General features: G+C 53.7%; 2 protein-coding genes across 4 annotated transcripts in view; one reads left to right on the top strand and one right to left on the bottom strand.

Annotated features, from left to right (window-relative positions):
• XPO7 (exportin 7) overlaps positions 1-15464 on the top strand; it is a 48957-nt gene extending 33493 nt beyond the window's left edge. For all 3 annotated transcript variants that reach the window (XM_044417414.1, XM_044417413.1, XM_044417415.1), the window contains exons 18-28: positions 1027-1135; positions 1446-1552; positions 6310-6398; positions 6900-7007; positions 7586-7668; positions 9788-10002; positions 10883-11021; positions 11638-11798; positions 12266-12364; positions 12486-12613; positions 14100-15464. In XM_044417414.1, coding sequence (XP_044273349.1) covers positions 1027-1135; positions 1446-1552; positions 6310-6398; positions 6900-7007; positions 7586-7668; positions 9788-10002; positions 10883-11021; positions 11638-11798; positions 12266-12364; positions 12486-12613; positions 14100-14193 — 1332 coding nt within the window. In that variant the 3' untranslated portion in view covers positions 14194-15464. The remainder of the gene's footprint in view (positions 1-1026; positions 1136-1445; positions 1553-6309; positions 6399-6899; positions 7008-7585; positions 7669-9787; positions 10003-10882; positions 11022-11637; positions 11799-12265; positions 12365-12485; positions 12614-14099) is intronic.
• Positions 15465-16295: 831 nt separating this feature from the next.
• On the bottom strand, positions 16296-17721 carry LOC123016777 (protein PBDC1-like). Its single transcript, XM_044417376.1, has 6 exons — positions 17686-17721; positions 17533-17598; positions 17394-17453; positions 17143-17283; positions 16940-17051; positions 16296-16682 (listed from the first exon to the last, which is right to left on the bottom strand). The coding sequence occupies exons 1-6, from the start codon at positions 17719-17721 to the stop codon at positions 16564-16566; spliced, it is 534 nt and encodes a 177-aa protein (XP_044273311.1). The 3' UTR covers positions 16296-16563.
• Between the last annotated feature and the right edge of the window lie 890 nt (positions 17722-18611).

Here is an 18611-nt window from a genome sequence, read left to right as displayed (position 1 = left end):
TGTCCCATTATCCCCCGCAATCGTGGGCCACAATCATGCTCTCAGAATTCTCCCCACGCGAGTCCCTGCCCCATGGACTTCAGCAGCTCTGGATGGTCTGGAGCAGCTACACTAGGAAGGAGGAGCCACACAATTTGGAGACTGGGTAAAACTGCTTTAGTGGAATGTGAGCTTGAGATAAATGGATTTAAAATAGATTCATCCTCTCTCTGTCTCTTTCTCTCCCCCTCTCTCTTGTGTGGCGGACCTGCCTCCTGTTGAGATGTAGTGGGGACCTCAGTGTGAGGAAACCAGGCTGGGAGGCACCCTACCTTCTCCGGGTGCTTTTGAATACCTGTGTGACATGTAGGCAAGCTGGCTTCCCTTCACTTAGGCATGACATTAATTCGTTTATGGTCTTTACAACCCTCGGAACGAGATGCAGCCGAGAAGGAGTGTCCCGCCTGCATTGCCTGAGCCCTCTATGCTCCCGGCCCTCACTGCTGCTCCTCATGGTTTTGCTGCTTGCCAGCTGGCCCCAGGCAGTTCCAGGGCCGCCCTGTGTCCAGAGTGTTCTCTTTAAAGCAGAAAGGGGTGTCACTTATTAAAGATGCCACATATCTTCCAAGCCAAGTTACACAAATATTTTAAAAATGACCGTGTGGTTGGGCGGTCTGATGATACACAGGTTGTCGTTGGAAGAATTTTTTGTTACGAGATGTCTAAAATACTGCACTCAGTGAGAACATTTAGTGGGGCCTCTTAGTCTGTTCCATTTCTGTGCCAGCCCATGGTGCAGCACAACAATTTAACACAACCTGCCCTGTATTTGCAACCAGAAGCAAAGAGGCGAGAAGCTGGAACTCGCAGAGTTCTGTGACAGGCACCAACTTCTGGCAAGGTGCTGGGAGCGTCGAAGTTTCTGTATGCTGGTGGTTTCCCAGCCACAGATGGGAAAAGGAGGCACGTGCTCGTGGCTGGTCAGTGCTCCCAAATCCTCTCCTCAGCCACTTGTTCCTTGGTAACATGCTTTTTGTTCTTTGACAGAGTGAGCACTTTTCATTCTTGGGTATTAACAATCAGTCCAACCTGAGTGATATGAGATGTCGGACAACTTTCTACACTGCACTTGGGCGACTCCTCATGGTGGACCTAGGTATTGCTCCCCATTATTGCAAACCCAAAAGCAGGTTGTTGACCTCTTTGTGTTCTGGTCATACCTGATTTGTCTGGGGGAGGCGGGGGAGTTAATCAGTGAACTTCCTGTAAATCCAGGGAATCTGCTAGGATTGGAAAAAGACCCAGCCAGGGACCCTGCTTTAAATGTTACCCATTGCCCTTGATCTTTATCTTCCTGTGACTGTTAGATCCCCAAGATTCATTGGACGGGCCAGTCATGCAGGGTTGGTGTCTGTTGTCAAGCAGAGGGCTGTAGAAGATAATGGTCCTTCGTGCCTCTCTTCCAGGGGAGGATGAGGATCAGTACGAACAGTTCATGCTGCCCCTCACAGCTGCTTTTGAGACTGTGGCACAGATGTTCAGAACCAACACGTTCAACGAGCAAGAGGCAAAAGTAAGGAAGGTTCCTGCTTTCAACCCAAGTTTGCAGCTGCTACCTCACAAACCCTTATGGCACTTAAGGCCAGCCTTCCCGTGATCATTCGCTTCCAGATTCTGGAACGTCTCTCTGTGGGTGGGGGAGGGCATTTTTCTCCTCCAGCTTGCAGTCAAGGCAGTGCTGATGCAAATGATGCAAACTTGAGTCCTTCCCAGTTCCTCTCCCGCCTCTAAAGAGAGGATCTTTTTCAGACGTGCTTCCCAATGTGTTGGTTTTATTGCCTTTTTTGACTACTGGGATTTTTACAGCCTCCTTTTCCAAAGTTTAGCCAGTCAAGGTTGAAAGGGAACTGACTGCCGTCTTTCTTGCCATTTACTGTTTACTCACTGGGTAAGGGCCCCAACAGGCATTCAGAGTGCCAGCCACTATGGCTGCAAAACCACCACACTGGCTTGACATGAGTGGCAACCTGCAACTTGCATGGGGGTTGCAGGTGAGCAGACAGACACTCAGTAAATATACACACACCTTCTCATGCCATCGGTTGGACGGTGATGGTACTTAACAGCTTAGGAAGGAGTGGAGAGGGGGATGTTGCCCCTGGGCTGTTTCTGCCAGGATTGGGTCCCTGGCTGAACCAGAGTTTACATAACTGTTTAAACTGCCATGTGCAGCAGATGCTGGTACACGGCATCCATTTTTCTGATCATTCCCTATCAGCAGATGTGGTTGGAAGGAAATTATGGTTAAAACACTGAGGCATCGACTAATATTATGAATCTAATCCGCACACTGAATCATTTTGGGAAGACACTTCCTGATAGATCAGTTGGCACCTAGTACAATGCTGTCTGCCCCGGGGAAGAGGACTCCAAACCTCTAGAACAGGAATGGGGCACTTTTTGTTCTTTCGGGGCTTCTCCAAAGAACAAAACCAGAGACTCCAGCTGTTGCAGGCCGTCAAAAAAAAGAAGCAAAATTCAAGCTCAAGGTTCTACCAACTCGAGGGGGGAAAGTGGGCTGGGGTGGACACCAGCAACAGTCTTGAGTTCAAATAATCAGTAAAGGAGAAACACTGGTTTGGTTTGATGCTGAGTTTCTGGTCTGCAGAAAAAGTCTCCCTGGACTCGTACAGCATCTACTAGAAATGGAACACTAGTTCCAGATTCTCAGAAAGGTTTGGGCTGCTTGGTTGTTTTTAAACAAATGAAAATCAAAACTACTGTGCTCCACTTATTTTACCTATGAAAACAAGGAATGAGTTCTGAATGAAGAATCCACTCGAAACAGACCAGAACAACTAATGCAGGTCAGAGAAATGTTACAGGAGAGAGGGCAAGAGGGAACAGTCCTTGTCTGTGCACTTCTCAATTACCTATGACGTGGGATCTTGTGTTTTATCTAATATTTGTCATGGCTGGTGCCTTGAATTAATAGCAGGATCCTGGGAAATGAAAAATGCTGGACTTAAGAGTTTTGCTGGATCTGTTGAGTACAGCGGGAGTAACAGAAACAAACTGGTTCCAGTTCAACAATAGAAATGAACCACTAATTAAGCATTATCTTTTTAATAAGGAAGATGTATGTAACCAGATGAGATACATTTTTAAACCCTCTACCATAAGAAAAATGGTAATTGGAGGGCTGCTCAGTCTGAAGGACCTAAGCATATTTGTCTGCTAGCAAGATGTTTGGGACTGCAATTCCTGTAATCGCTTATTGTTGGTTATCGAGGCTGGAAATCATGGGAGTTACAGCCCAAAACATCTGCAGGATTCCAAGCTGTCTTAGATCCTCCACCCCACCTTAGAAGCCACGCAGCCAACAGGGCTTCTTAATAATTTTTTCAGAAGCCCACCTTCATGTCTCAGTCCACCCAGAGCACCAGGCTTCCAGGTTTGCCTTTTATGGCCATTGCTACTACCCTGTTCTGCATCCTCCTCCTCCTGAACACCAGCTGTATTCAGCCTCCGTGGTTGAGCTGCTACCATCTCCAGTTGCCATTCAGCCTTGTCCCCGCAGAAGCATTGTGCCTGATCTTCAGAGGATGGTAGACTGCTTGCCAAATGGCTTTCTGACCAGCTCAGTGAGAAACCACAGATGCTCTCCATCAGAGAGTGAAGACAAGCTTTGTAGTTGGGTTGACTGCTCCAGCTGTGGGTGGGCTGGCTGCCCCCAGCTGTCACTCCAGTCTTGAGTCTTACAAGCAGGATCCCAGAAAAGTCAGCTTTTCCTTGGCGGGATAAGGCTGTCTCTCCAGTTGTATTTTGCCAGACTTCCCCAAAGTGTCAAGATGCCTCTGGAAGGTTGACTATGTGGACCGTACCACTTGGTGCTGAGGGACAAGGAGGGAACTGGAACCCAGCAGAAGCAGACGGGCACGCGAGACCCCTTTCCTTTGACCTGCTGCAGAAGAAGAGCGTTCGGGAGAGGGCAAAGAAATCTGCTGCCAAGGCGCACATTTGGCATTAGAGGGAAACTGGGAGCCACTCCCTCATTGAAGACTCCATGTCCCATCAAGTCACATGCCAAGGCCTGGCTCCATTGAAATGGGTGTGTGAGGTGACGGAAGCAGTTTGCACCTCTAAGGCACACCTGATTGCCTTCTGACACGGTACACTTTTTCTCTGAGGTTCCCAACAAAGGACGCAGAAGGAGCAAATACCCTGTCCTCTGACCTGCTCTCCGCTTTCCCACAAGCTCCTCTCCTGAGCTGGATGGTCCTCAGGAGGAGACGGCTGGAATGACCCTATAAGGAAATCGTGAGGCTCGGACCTCTCCCCAGATGCTGTCACATCTCCAGACTTCTTTTCGCGAGACCTGTTGGTCTCCCCAGATTCAGCAAGGCTTCTCCTTGCTAGTCAGAAGCTAAGTAGCGGATAGTAGACAGAACGATGCCTTCTTGCTTCCAGATGAGACGTGACTGCTTTGTAATGGTGAGACCACCTGGAAAGGTTCTCACGCTGCTTGCTTTCTTACTGAGAGAGAGAGAGAGCAGGTTCCTTATTTCCCAAGGGCATCAAGGAGCCTGTGGGGGCTTTGGAACCAGAGCAGGAGCAGCTCACTCAGCTCTGCCTTGGGCAAAAGGACCTGTGGAGCTCTTGGCCTCCGCCTTCATCTCCTTGATTTTGAAGGGGGCTGCTTTGTCTGGGCATCACCAGTAAACGGGTTTCCGTTTGGGGACCTCTGCAATATGCAGTGCAACTGCTCAGGCTTCTTGGGGAGAGTCGGGTAGCTTTTGGCATGGAAGCCGGTGCCAGACACCAGTTCCTGGGCCCACTGAGAGCCACATGAGTGAAATTTGGTGCATGAAGCCAAGCCAGTGGTCAGTTTGTTGCTGAATTCCAGTGTCATGATGCAAGTGAGGCTGAAAAGTACCCGATTCAGCTGGTATTCGAGTCAATTGGGCTCTGCTCGGCCTCTGTTGCCTCCTGCCAGTGAAATTTGGCAGCAGATGGGCAGGGGCTTCTCCGCTCTTGCCACATCGCCACCAGGCGGCTTGTGCCGCAGGCGGGTTGTGTGCAGTCCACCCTGCTCTAGGGGCGGCTTTCCTGAGCCTGCTGTTCTCCAAAGCACTGCTGTCGTCGCAGTCCCATTTGCCGGCGTGTTCTCCCTCCAGGACCTTTTTTGGATCTCCTGTGACAGCAGAGCTGATTCAACTGTCCCATTTATCATTTGCCAAGTCTTGCTGTGCAACGATCTGGCAGCCCTGTAAAGCAGCAGAATATCTGCGGAGAAGCTGCTCTCGCTGCCCACCACGCCGCAGCGCAGGCATGCGAGATGAGCCTCCCTGGGGAGGGCACCGCTGGAAGGCCCTCTGGGCAGCAGCCGCTGCCTCGCCCTCCTCATGGCACTCTCCAGAGGATGCTGCTGGGCCCTGCTCCCTGCTCCTGGGAACCCTCCACACGCAGCTTCACCCTTTAAAGGCTAAAATCCGCACTTGGAGCTGCCTGGGAATGGACTGGCCACCAGTGCGGAGACCCAGCCAGTTAACTAAATATTAACAGTTAGTATTTAGAGCAAGCTGTAGGCAGTCAAAAGGACTCTAGCTCCAGACCTGCAAGTGGGGAGGGAAAGAGCATGCGGGTCCTTTGCTTGCTACAACTCTTTCCAGCCCATACATGTGAGCTGATGTGCCACTTGAAGCCACTGACCCAAGAAATCAGGGGAGCAATTTTTCCATTTCCCAGACACCCTAAGAAAACAATGTGGCATCTCTGCTCCTTTCCCTGACACCATAAGTTGGGTATACATAGGACTTTGGGGGCTACTTTTAGCAAAACTGATAAGCTTTTTTGTGTCTTTGCCCATCCATGAGACTAAAACTGAGTCAGGTTTGCATCTTTTAGTGCACAGGATAAGTGTGCCAATCTCCTCTAGGATGGTGGCACTTTGCCCAGCTGGAGGAGCATGAAGAGCTCTCAGCAGCAGCATGAAGTTCTGCCTGGAACTGGGAGGGCCCCGCTTTTTGCTTTATTTGCATAAGCCCTGCTTTGAGGGAGCAAGTGAAGGGAGTTCTCCTTGGGCACTCTCCACCCCCCAGCAAGGCCCTTCACTCCAAATTACCTTTCCTGCATCCTGAGCCAGTGTGGGGAGTGGTAGGCTGAGAGACCCTCATGCACACACCCTTGACGCCTTCCTGGGTGCAGATGCTGGGGCAGTTACACTTAGCAGACACTGGGCAGAGTCCCCCTGCTGCTCCTTCTAGGGCCTGTTGCTTCTGGTGGATGCAGCACATTTTCCCTCTAATCCACACCTCTATCTGTACACAGAGAACTCTGGTTGGCCTGGTGAGAGACCTGAGGGGGATCGCCTTTGCTTTCAATGCCAAGACCAGCTTCATGATGCTCTTCGAGTGGATGTATCCTTCTTCCTTGGGTGGATCTGCCCCCGGGGGTGGGGTGGGTCTCAAGGCTGCCCACTGAACCAGGGCCTCCTGGGGCTGCCTCCGTTCTGCAGAGGGGCCTTGGCCTGCCAGTCCTCGCACGCTGAGTTCCCAGTGAGGCCGTGGGCTCGATCCCTTTGCTGAGGACCACCAGGTTTGGCTGTTCGCACTGGGCCGCCTGCCTTCTCTGGGGAGAGCATCCCTGCCCTGGCCCACACGGCCGAGAGAAGGCTGGCTTAGAGGCTGCAAGCATCACGGTGCTGGGCAGGCTGCTAGACCCTTAAGTGAAGAGACGGGGTAGCCCAGCTGCCCTCTCCCCAGCCCGAGCCGGAGCTGGCAGGGCCTGTGGCAAGCAGCCTTGCAGTGAGCTGCTTGCAGTCAGTGTGGCAGCTTACGAGCCAGGCGCTGAGTGGAACGACTCCAGTGCTTACCACGTGTTTCTGCCAGCACTGCGGCTTCTTAGCTTCTGTCTCACAGCTACCCACCCTACATGCCGATCCTGCAGCGGGCAGTTGAGCTCTGGTACCACGACCCGGCCTGCACCACGCCTGTGCTCAAGTTGATGGCTGAGCTGGTGCACAACAGGTAGGGACAGCTTTGGGCTCCTGGTACCCCCCATGGCTGGCTGGCCTGTGCAGTCACCAGAGATGCAGACACCCCATTCCTCGGCTGCCCTCCCTGGCCAGAGTTCTGCAGGGGTGCCAGGTGGCTGGCCGGGCACCAGCAGGGGCCCCACAGGTGTTGCTGCCAGCCCTTTTCAGCGGATGATGAGCCAGCACACAGTATGGAAGCGTCTCTGCACAGCACACCTGTCCTTGAGAAGGGCAGGTTATCCATAATGATTAGCCTTGACAGGTGAACAGCATGTTCATGTTCAGAAGCAGGCTGCCTCTGGTTACCAGGGCGAGGCACAAGCCACAGAGCCAGGCTGTCTCTCACGCAATTCCAAGGCTGGCTTAGATGGATTCGGAATCCGCTGCAGAAAAGAGATGTTTTTTCATGTGCTGGCAGCTGAGGACATGGGACCGTTTCTGTGCCTGCCTGCACTGACGGGCAGGGCTTTCAGGCTCCCCCTGAGAGGCCTCCAGCGCCAGCACTTTGCTTCTCCCGCTCTTGGTTCCTCAGCCAAGGCACAACTTTCTTGCTTGGTTGTTTGCTTCCAGGTCTCAGAGGTTGCAGTTTGATGTCTCTTCACCCAATGGCATCTTGCTCTTCCGGGAGACAAGCAAAATGATAACTACCTATGGTAGGTACGGAGGGGAAGGCGCTTCCCTTCTCCTTCGCGGTCTTTGGCGTGGGTTAGGGTTCAGTGGAGAGCAAAGGGACTCTTAATGCACAGGCCACTGACAAGTAGCGGGGCAGCTTGCATAGTTCCCTGATGGTGATTTATGCTGTTGGAAGCGCTGAGGAGCCCAAGGAAAAGAAGGCTTGCCAAAAGACTCCCAGGAGCTGCTGGTCAGTAGCTTATTTCTGTAAAGCGTGCCTGAACTCCAGGGCAGTTCGGAACTCACTTGCCCTCCAACAAGTTGCGCAGGTTTTCCCCACGTTCATAGTCCCATTTGAATAGATTTGTGTTAGGTTATTCCAGGCAAAAGGAGGAGGGGATGGCAGAGGATGAGGTGGTTCGATGGAGCCACTGGGGCAGTGGGTGTGGGCTTGGGTGGACTCCGGGGGAAGGTGGAGGACAGCAGAGCCCAGAGGAATGTTGTCCATGGGGGCATGATGGGTCAGGCACGACTTTGCAACTAAACAAACAAACAAAAATGTTATTCCATGGTTGTTTGCATCATTTCCCAACAAGTTACAAACCATGCTAATTTACATTAAAATACTGAATTGAAAGCAAGAGTACATTACAAATGTGTTGTTGTTAGTCGCGAAGTCATGTCCGACCCATCGCAACCCCATAGACAACATTCCTCCAGGCCTTCCTGCCCTCCACCATCTCCCAGAGTCCACTCAAGCTCAGACCAACTGCTTCAGTGACTCCATCCAGCCACCTCATCCTCTGCCCGTCCCCTTCTTCTTTTGTCCTCAGTTGTTCCAAGCATTAGTGTCTTCTCCAGTGAGTCCTTCTAATTGGGTGGCCAAAGTATTTGAGTTTCAGCTTCACTGTCTGGCCTTCTGAAGAGCAGTCAGGGTTGATCTCCTCTAGGACTGACCGGTTTGATCGCCTTGCGGTCCAAGGGACTCGCAGGAGTCTTCTCCAGCACCACATTTCAAAGGCCTCAATACTTCGGCACGCAGACTTCCTTATGGTCCAGCTTTCACAGCCATATATTGTAACTGGGAAAACCATAGCCTTGACTATACGCACTTTTGTTGGCAGGGTGATGCCTCTGCTTTTTAATATGCTGTCTAGATTTGCCATAGCTTTCCTCCCCAGGAGCAAGCATCTTTTAATTTCTTGACTGCAGTCCCCGTCTGCAGTGATCTTGGAGCCCAGGAAAATAAAATCTGTCACTACATCCATTTCTTCCCCATCTATTTGCCAGGAAGTGAGAGGACCTGATGCCATGATCTTAGTTTTCCTGATGTTGAGTTTCAAGCCAACTTTTGCGCTCTCCTCCTTCACCTACATCAAGAGGCTCTTTAGTTCCTCTTTACTTTCTGCCATTAGAGTGGTATCATCTGCATATCTGAGGTTGTTGATATTTCTCCCCGCAATCTGAATTCCAACTGGTGATTCATCTAGGCCCGCCTTTCTCATGATGTGCTCTGCATGTAAGTTAAATAGGCAGGGCGACAGTATACAGCCTTGCCGAACTCCTTTCTCAATTTTGAACCAATCACTGGTTCCGTGTCCAGTTCTTACTGTTGCTTCCTGACCCGCATACAGGTTTCTCAAGATACAAATACGATGGACTGGTACTCCCATCTCTTTAAGGACTTGCCACAATTGGTTGTAATCCACACAATCAAAGGCTTTAGCATAGTCAATGAAACAGAACATTACAAATGTTACATTAGAAAGGGCATCCAGGAGGCTCCTTCTGACTTGCTCTGTTTCTGTGTTTAAATACAAACACTTTTTTGTTTAAAAATTAGCTTTGCACATTCTGTGCCTGCCCCAGAGCGCTTGTCTCTCTTTCGAGCAGCCACCCTTCATTTCTTGTGCATCTCCATTAGGGGTGAGGCTGTTTGGGGTCTCGGGGAGCTGTGAAGGGCTGCCCAACAAGGCTCTAACAGCCAACCTTTTCTGCGCAAAAATCATGTCTTGGCATGGCAGGGTGATGCCCTCTTACACTGTCACTCGTGGTTTCTCAGCTTTGTTTTTCTGACAGGTTCTGAGAAGAATGTAAATTTTACGGACATGGTTAAGAAGAAAATGCTGAGATGCCGGCCTTTTTAAAATGCTTTTGCAGGAAATCGTATCCTGACCCTGGGAGAGGTTCCAAAAGATCAAGTGTACGCCTTGAAGCTGAAAGGGATCTCCATCTGCTTCTCCATGCTCAAGGCCGCGCTGAGTGGCAGCTATGTCAATTTTGGGGTCTTCCGCCTCTACGGGGACGACGCGCTCGACAATGCCTTGCAGACCTTCATCAAGCTCCTGCTCTCCATCCCACACAGCGACCTTCTGGTGAGCTGCTGCCCCAGCCACCCAGGCTTTTCGTTCACCTCGGCTTGGGACTGCCATGCGCCCGTCTCGGACTGCTTTTGACGACCAGCGCATATGTGTGGACATCACCGTTGGGTTGCACCTGCCTTCTCGGTCCCAGCCCCCCTTTCTGCTGGGGGCAGCAGTGCCGGTGCCTCAGATCAGTGAATGCGCCCAGTTGGCTCATCCAGTGCATGGCCCCATCGGGGCTGGCACAGAATCCCTGGAAAGGCAGGCGCCTGCCAGGCACCACCTCGCTGACCACTGAGGCAACTCTCCAGGAGAGGTTTTGCTCAGACATCTTTCCCCGGTGGGAACAGAAACCTGCACACTCTGGTTCTGGCTCTTAGGAAGCCAGTGGCAGGACAGCATGGCAGAGCGCAACCATTCGTTTGTGCTGTGGGTGTGGACCGCTAGACGGAGACTGCTAGCTCTATGGGCCATCTGCTTCAGGTGTAGAGGGAAAAATCGTCGGGAGAAGTAGCGGGTCAGCCATGTGTCCATTGGAGGGGTCCCTCATCCTCCCTGCACTTTTCCCCTTTCTTTGGCACGGAGGTATCGGATTGCAGGAATCCCAAGGGCAGGAATTCAGCACGGTGTTCCCATCCAGGCCCTTCAGCAAGCCAAGCATCTTACTCAGAATGGCCACAGGCTGAGAGCCGCTGCTTCTGGAACAGGGGTTGCAACCGAGTTTTATAGGGACTGCACAGCTGCACTCGGAGTCGCACCGTGCAGTTGTGGGATGTGCCCATGCACCTTCCGCGTGTGTGCACAGAGCGAGAGAGAGAAAAAGAATGAGAATGAACGACAATGACTCTGGGCGTTCACCTACCCCTTTCTCCCTGTCTTTCTCTGTCTGCAGGATTACCCTAAGCTCAGCCAGTCCTATTATTCATTACTGGAAGTTCTTACCCAGGACCACATGAATTTTATAGCCAGCTTGGAGCCTCACGTAATCATGTATATTCTTTCTTCCATTTCAGAAGGTCTCACAGCACTAGGTAAGTGAATATGTTTTCTGTACCGCAGTGTGCCTCTGAGCATAATAAGGACTCTGAAGGGAAGCTCTGGAAGGGGGCGGCTGGGGCGGGGCGGGCAGGAGGTGAAGGATGCCCCAGACGCTCTTGCTGCCCGGCCCTGCTCAGCAGCCATCTCTGAGGCAGGAGGTGCACAAGCTGCATCTCCAGCCTCTGTAGTCGGAGGCCACTGGCATTACACGACCGTGCAGCTAAAGGTTCGTCCCCGTAGCTCTTAAGGTACGGTCGCGCCTTTGCCAAGCACTGCGAGCCCGTCCCCGCCAGCAGCGCTGGCCCTCAGCCTGTGTCCTCACGGCGATGCTCCGGGTGTCTGGAAAGGAGGGCTGCCAGGCTAGCCAAGGGACCTTGAGCAGGGCGCCGTCCACCGCGCTTACTGGGAGCGCTGGCCGCTGGGGCTGCCGCTGGGGCGGATGCTTGCAGGGGGACTCACGGCGGAAGGCGGCTTGGCGATCGCCCGGTTCAGCCCCCTGCTGTGGACGGGCCGTGGGCTGCAGACTCGATGGCCGCGGTCCAGCCGGGCGTGGGGCGCGAGGTGCTCCTGGCCCTGTCTTCCCACTCTGCCCCTCTTCTTGTTCTATAGACACCATGGTTTGCACAGGCTGCTGCTCCTGCTTGGACCACATTGTCACCTATCTCTTCAAGCAGCTCTCCCGCAGCACGAAGAAGAGGACCGCCCCGCTGACCCAGGAGAGCGACCGCTTCCTGCACATCATGCAGCAGCACCCCGAGATGATCCAGCAGGTAAGGGCAAGGGAGGCGGCGCCTGTGGCTGTGCGGCTCCCCGGCCTCATACAGAGGACGTCTCTCCGAGGGCGCCTCCACGCAGATCGTGTGCAGATTCCCCCAGGGCAGCCCTGAGCCAACTCTTGTATTCCGGCACCACCACCCGGGTCGGTGCAGGCTCAAGGGAGGCTTGGGCATGCTGAGGAGTGTGGCATCCTCGTACCCGGCTCGGCACGAACACAGCCCAGGGCCGTTCTCTCTGTTGCAGCGCTCATCCGGGTGGCACTGAGCAGGCCGCGGAGGCATTCTGCGGAGGTGCTGGGGCAGCACAGCGGCATCGAGCCCTGCCAGTGACGCAGTGCTGGTTACGTGCTCCCTTTCCAAAACAGGACCTTCCCCTTTCAACACTCCCATTCTGTTGTGCCTCTCAAAAATTAAGCTACAAGAACTGTAGCAGCCGGCTCAGTCTTGCGCTCCCTTCCTAGATGCTGTCAACAGTGTTGAATATCATCATCTTTGAGGACTGCAGGAACCAGTGGTCCATGTCGCGGCCTCTGCTTGGCTTGATACTCCTCAATGAAAAGGTAAGGGCTCCTCAGGCCCCTTGGCACTGCGCTGGCTGTCGGCTGGGTGTCTGAAAAGGAGGGCTCTGCCTTCTTTAAGCACACAGTTCTCCAATGCCTCTCCCTCTCCCTCCCTTTCCAGTATTTCTCAGACCTAAGGAACAGTATAGTAAACAGCCAGCCTCCAGAGAAACAGCAGGCGATGCACCTCTGCTTCGAGAACCTCATGGAAGGCATTGAGCGCAATTTGCTCACCAAGAATCGCGATAGGTCAGTATCGCTCTCGGGCCACGGGGAGCAGCCCGCGGAACGACTGGGTTGCCGCCTGCCTGCAGGCCACTTGCCGCTCCAGAATGCCCTGCGGGAGGCACGGTGGGGACCCTGTTCTCATCGCTAGGGCAGGGCTGCTCAAACTTTTTCTAATGGGGGACAGTCGACAGGTGCCAGGGATGGCACGGCCCGCCAGGGAGGGGCGTGCGGGGGGGTGCGCAGGCACAGAAAGGCAGGGGCATGCATGCGCAGAGATCATTTTTTCCGAGTGAGTCCAAAACGATCTCCTTGCAAGCAAGCTGGCACCTCGCCGTGCGTGCATGCGTGTGCATGCACGCCTGGTTAGCTGTGGCGAGCCGGATCCAACCCGCGGGCCGTAATTGGAGCACCCGTGCTCTGGAGGCGCCCTGACAAAGCAGCTCCCCCGGAGAGTATCTGGGCCTGAGCTCTTAAGAGTGGCACAGAGTTCACTGCACGAGGCTGGCAGGCCAGACAGCCGAAGGAAGCCTTCCTCGGCCTGCTCGGCCCCTTCCACCTGCTGGTGCTTGCGTGCGCCCTTCCTCTCTGGCCTCTTGCACACTGTTTCATCAAAGCAGAGGAGCGCCCCAAATGGAAGAATCTGACATGGTCACATCTTGTGATGCAGGCTAAAAGGACTGAGGGTGCTTAACTCAGAAAAAAATATTTGGACAAGAAAGCACAAAATAGAGTGGTACCTCGGCTCATAAATGCCTCCGTTCACAACCAAATCGGGTCGCAAACAGAAATTTCTGAAAAATGTTGCCTCAGGTCGCGAACTCTGCATCAGGTGACGATCACGCCCATCACCCCCCTGAGCACACCCGCTATCGTGCCTGTCTCCCCCCCTGCCCCAGTGCACCAGCTTCAAATTTTTGTGATTAAAAAAAATAGTTACGGAATGGATTAACCTTATTTACATTAAACCTTATGGGGAAATTTAATTGGCTTATGACCAATTTGGGTCTCAGCCGGAGTCCTGGAACGGATTAAGTTCGTGAGCCAAGGTCCCACTGCAGCAGTTTTAAAGGGAGGGCAATTTTTGGCCTTATCTATTGTGTGCAGGACAAAACTCGTGAGCTCTGACTTGGCTGTTCCAGATGGTGTTGGGAAGGGAACCTTTCACACAAGGGTCGATTGATCGTTGCGGTAGCCTTTGCCAGTGGAAGAGCAGCTAGCAATGGGGCTGCTGAAACAAGTAGTTCTGAACGGGCCCACCTCATCAGAGCTTGCCTGCCAGGCTCTCAGAACTGTCCTCCAGAAAGGAGAGAGTTTGAGTTTATTTTTGTTTTCCTTATATAAAGGCAAATGGGAGACCCAAGGCAGCTTCTCCCTCTGGACTCCCTCAGACACACAGCGCAGCTCCTTGTGCAGCAGCGGAGCCAGCTTGGGGTGGCGAGGCCGTGCCAGGGCCTTCGGGGTGGTGCTTGCCCATTTCTAACCGAGTTCTGGCTTGTATCCTTGGCAGGTTTACGCAGAACCTGTCTGCGTTCCGGCGGGAGGTGAATGACTCTATGAAGAACTCCACCTATGGGGTGAACAGCAACGACATGATGAGCTGACGTCTCGTGAGAAGCCTCTCTCTGGCTTGGGCCAGGGAGGTTAACTTTTCCGATGGAAAGACAAAAGGGCATTTATGATCCCTGCTGGTCCCTGGGGCTAGGCTGCAGGAGGAGGGGTGTCAAAATCCACCAGGGCAGGGGGATTTTTTCCTTAGAGAAGAGCAAGGGGAGAACACCCTCTCCCCACGTGAATGTCAGAGAGGAATCCCAGTGTCCTGCCACAGCCTGCCTTGTATAAACATGTACATTTTTTCATAACATTTTGAACAAGGTTTATATTGACTCAAGTTTAAAAAAGTGTGACTGAAATTTTTACAGAGTTTAGTGCACCAATGCTGAAGTGAGGATTGTATGCAAGTGAGGAAGCTGTCTCCTGGCCACCTGCCGTGCAACTGGGTTAGGGGGTGTGAAAGCGCAGAGTTATATTTAGTAACAAGTGTAGAGAGACACGATAAGTGTAAAATTCCAAATGTATATTTTTCTTATACATCCCTGTAACTTGTATCATCCTGCCCCGATCTTCCCTCTTGTTGTTAGGAACTCAAAGCCATGCCATGCTCCACGAGTGTTTTCTCCCTGCCCTCCTTCTGGCACACCCTTTCTCGCCTGGCCCCAGGTGGCCGGCCACAGAAAGGTCTGAGCTGGTGTGTCCATGCTTCTTTCTTAGCATCCCCCCTCAGGCTCTCCTTTTAGTTCATGTGGACCTCCTTGTTTCTCGGCTGCTAGGACGTGTGGAGAGTAAGCTGTTCGGGGCTGAGCAAGTCTCTCCTCGAGGGCTGCCACAGCAGCAGTCTTGTCTTGCATTCCCTGCCCTGCCCCGCCCCGCCCCGCAGATTTTCTGAGCCCCCTCTGCTACTCACAGACGGCCGTCTTCACTGGGAACCACCGAACTTGGTATCGGCCGCTACCAGGACAAGGTTCTTCACAGGACAAGCCCGGCATGATGTGTAACACAAATCCACATTTTACCCTAATGCTGCAGCAATGTTTTGGATATTTAAACTTTCGGAAAGAAGGTTGGGGGGAGCTGTTTGCCTTGTACTTTCCCACCCTTCTTGCTGCTAGCTTTGTGCACCCTCTAGCCTAGCTCTAACCTGTCCTGGTTTTTCTTCCCAGATAGTACCTGCTCCATTTTATTTTTTCTTCTTTCCCCTGGCGATTGCGTGTTGGGTCCTTTATGCGTGAGCAGATTGCTGAATGACTTGTAAGGGTGTTTGCTGCATACAGTGTAAGCATTGTGGCTGCAAATAAACTTCAGTGGTTTCTACTGAGCTGTGTGGAACCAGGCCAGAGTGTTACTCTTGTGTGATGTCCATGAAGATTCAGGCACACGTGAGCTGAAAACAAGGATGACTTCCAAGCAGAACAGGACCAATGGTCGCGCCATTCCTCATAGGGGAGCTGCTCTAGCCCCCCCAAAAATTCTGTTGCCCTTCTCTGAATCACCCCTGCCTAACATGCTTATTGACCCTCCCAGAGAACCCCAGTAGGTTAGTGAGTCAAGACTTGCCCTTGTGGAAACCACGCTGGTATTTTTTCAGAATGGCTTGTCCCTGTATTTGCTTGCTGATTCTATCTTTGATAATGCTTTCCAGCAGTTTACCCAGAACAGATGTTAAGATAAATGACCTGTAATCTTCCAGATCTGCCCTGGATCCCTTCCTAGTAAATGTTAACTCACATTCTCACTCTAGAAGTCCTTTATTTGGACACCTGCCCAGGACTGCACAAGTCAAATTCCTAACTTCTTAACTTTAGCCTTAGTCTTCTTTAAAAGCAAGCTGTACTTAATTTTGGACTTGCACCCTGCATCTGTTTGTGTTTACACAGGCAATCCTTTTGGGAAGTCCTCAGGTGCCCATGGAACCTGAGCCTCCCAGACCACTGCACCATTAGGCAAATGAGGTACCAGAAGTCTTGCAGACAGCCCTAACACCACCACACTGGGCTTTGCTGGGCTAGCTGGATGCAGAGCAGTACATTTACCACGGCAATGTGTGCTTGAACTAGCTGGGATCATCCCAGGGCTTGCAAAATGGCTATTCTTGTTTCTATAAAAGGGTACAAAAATTTGGTTCCAACTGGAATTCACTGGCTGCTAATTTCATTCAAGAATTTTAATGTTGATTTCATGTCTAGCACATGGAAGCTCTAGAAGATACAAAAAGCAAGCTGATGCATCCTCAAATACATCATGGTTATAGCCACGATTTAGAGCTTTTTGGCATCGTCAACAGAATTCCAGCAGCAGCTGTTCCTTGATTTGCCATGGAACAGAGGCAGTCGGTAGTTCAGCTGGAGCTGATGCTGGAGCAAAACTCTGGTCCTTTTTCCTTTGAATGTATTGCCCTTTCTTGAGCGCAGAAGGCTTTATCCAGAGCTGTCCGCCTGGGTGCCCAAGCAGGCTTCCCTGGCCCTGCCATAGACAAGATGGTTGTGGCCTTCTCGGTTGCGGGCTATTTCAATAGCAAAGAATTGGATCCTGGTGGCTGAGGAAGGAAAGAGCTTTCCTTAGCAGGACTTTGGTCCTCACACACAATTCCTCCCCATCAACCCCTGGTCCCAAAACCCCGTTGAACAAAAGAGGCCCGTGGAGGCCAAGAGGAGGACAGCACAGCTGCTCCAGGAGCCCAGCTTTGTGCCCCTTCTAGAAGGGCCGCACTTGCCTGCCCAGCAGAACTGCTCCCGAGTACAAGCTGCCCGGAGAGCGGCCACTGCTGCCCAGGGGAAGGTGCGCCGGCCTTACCAAATATCGTGTTCTCCTCGGTATACCCTTTGCTGCAATCCGTCCGCAGAAGCGTCCCGTAGTTAAAGTCCTCGACCACCCCGTCAAAGCGCAGGCAGAACGGGCGCCATTTCTGCACGGAGTGGGAGGAGGAGGAGGGGCGCGTCGTTACTTCCCCGGTGAGCGGGCAACCCACGCCGCCGCCCCGCAGCCGCGGCACCGACCTCTTTGGCCGGCCCAGATTTCAGATCCTCCGGGTCCAGCACGCCGATCTGGAGGTCGGGGAAGGCCTTCCGGAACTCGGAGTAGATCTGGTCGTCCGCTTTGGTGAGCTTCAGGAACGCCGGGTCAACGGAGGAGATGAGCTGCAGGGAAGGCACAGCGAGGCCGGTGAGGGGCGCGGGGCGCGGCGCGGCGCGCACGGCTTCGGGGGGCGAGAGCGCGCTTTGCGCCCGGGGGAGGACGGGAGACTCACGTTGAAGTAGACCTGGGCGTGCTGGTACGCCTTGGCGGCCCACGCCGCCTCCACCAGGGGCTGCAAAGAGAGACGTGTCAGCGGCGGCGGCGGCGGCGGCCCGGCCCGGCCCGGCCCGGCCCCCCGTGCCCGCACTCACGTCGTTCCCGAAGGCCTCGGCCGGCAGCGAGAGCGCGGCGGCGGCGGCGGAGGCTCCCCGGGCGCCCTGCGGGGAGAGAAGCGCGGAGGCGTGAGCGGGGCGGGGGCAGCCCCGGGGCAGCCAGCCCGCCCGCCCGCCCCCCGCGGCCCTCACCAGCGCGGCCAGGCCGCCCCTCGTGGGCGCCGCCATCTTGGCCAGGTTCTGCGCAGGCGCGGCGGGCGGGGCCGTCCCGCGAGGCGAGGGGGCGCGGGGGAGGGGCCCCGCCGCACGGCCGCCCCCCCGCGCCAGCTTGGCGCCCGCCCCGCCAAGGCTGCGACCCGAGGCGCCGGTCCTCGTGAGGTTTGCGGAAAGTGCCCCGGTCGCCCCCCGCTCGGGGCATCCCTGCCGCGCTGCAGGGGAGCTGCGCGACGCCGCCGGCTGGACGGGCCTAGAGCGCGCTCCGGCCCGTGCCTTGGAGGCGCCCGTCCTATTTCTTCGTGTTTCTGCATTTCCTGCTTTGCTCCCGAGCAGGACAGCCAGAGCGGAAAAGGATCGGCGCTCTGTGTGCCCGCCTGGAGGCCCCGCTTGTCACAGTGCGCTTGGGTTCCCGAAGGCCTTGAGACCCAGAAGAAAATGAAGAATGGAACAGCAGGATGGGACTGACCGGGCTGAGAAAGCTGAGAGGCCGGGAGTGCTTGGAGAAGGGGCCGTAACAGATAAGATGTGCCATCCAGAGAGACAGTGGAATGTGACCGTTGTGTGTGTTCAAGACAAGGACCAGCACGTTCTGCGTGTCGGCCCTGCTCAGAGGAGCTCCCTGTTCGACCCAGTTGGACCAAGCTAATAGCATCCACTTAAAGGTATAAAAGGCCAGGGCTTTCCAGCTCCCGTGTGTGTCAGAACAGCACTGCAGCTGGTCACCCACAGTCCCGATGGATCGCCGAGAGGGTCCGTTGGCTGTGAGTATGAGTGCTGCATGGATGCACGTGTGGATGAGGCCCCTTGGTATCGTTGCTGATGATTGCCGAGCTTGTATTCTTATACTTCTGTATTCTTTATATCATAGAATAAATGTTACATGCATAGTGTTTAAAACCAGA

Source organism: Varanus komodoensis, unplaced genomic scaffold (genome assembly GCF_004798865.1).
Source record: "Varanus komodoensis strain SLA01 unplaced genomic scaffold, ASM479886v1 scaffold88, whole genome shotgun sequence".
NCBI classification, from domain to species: domain Eukaryota; kingdom Metazoa; phylum Chordata; class Lepidosauria; order Squamata; family Varanidae; genus Varanus; species Varanus komodoensis.
The sequence above is the reverse complement of the archived record's forward strand: the minus strand, read 5'-3'. Positions and strand labels throughout refer to the sequence as shown.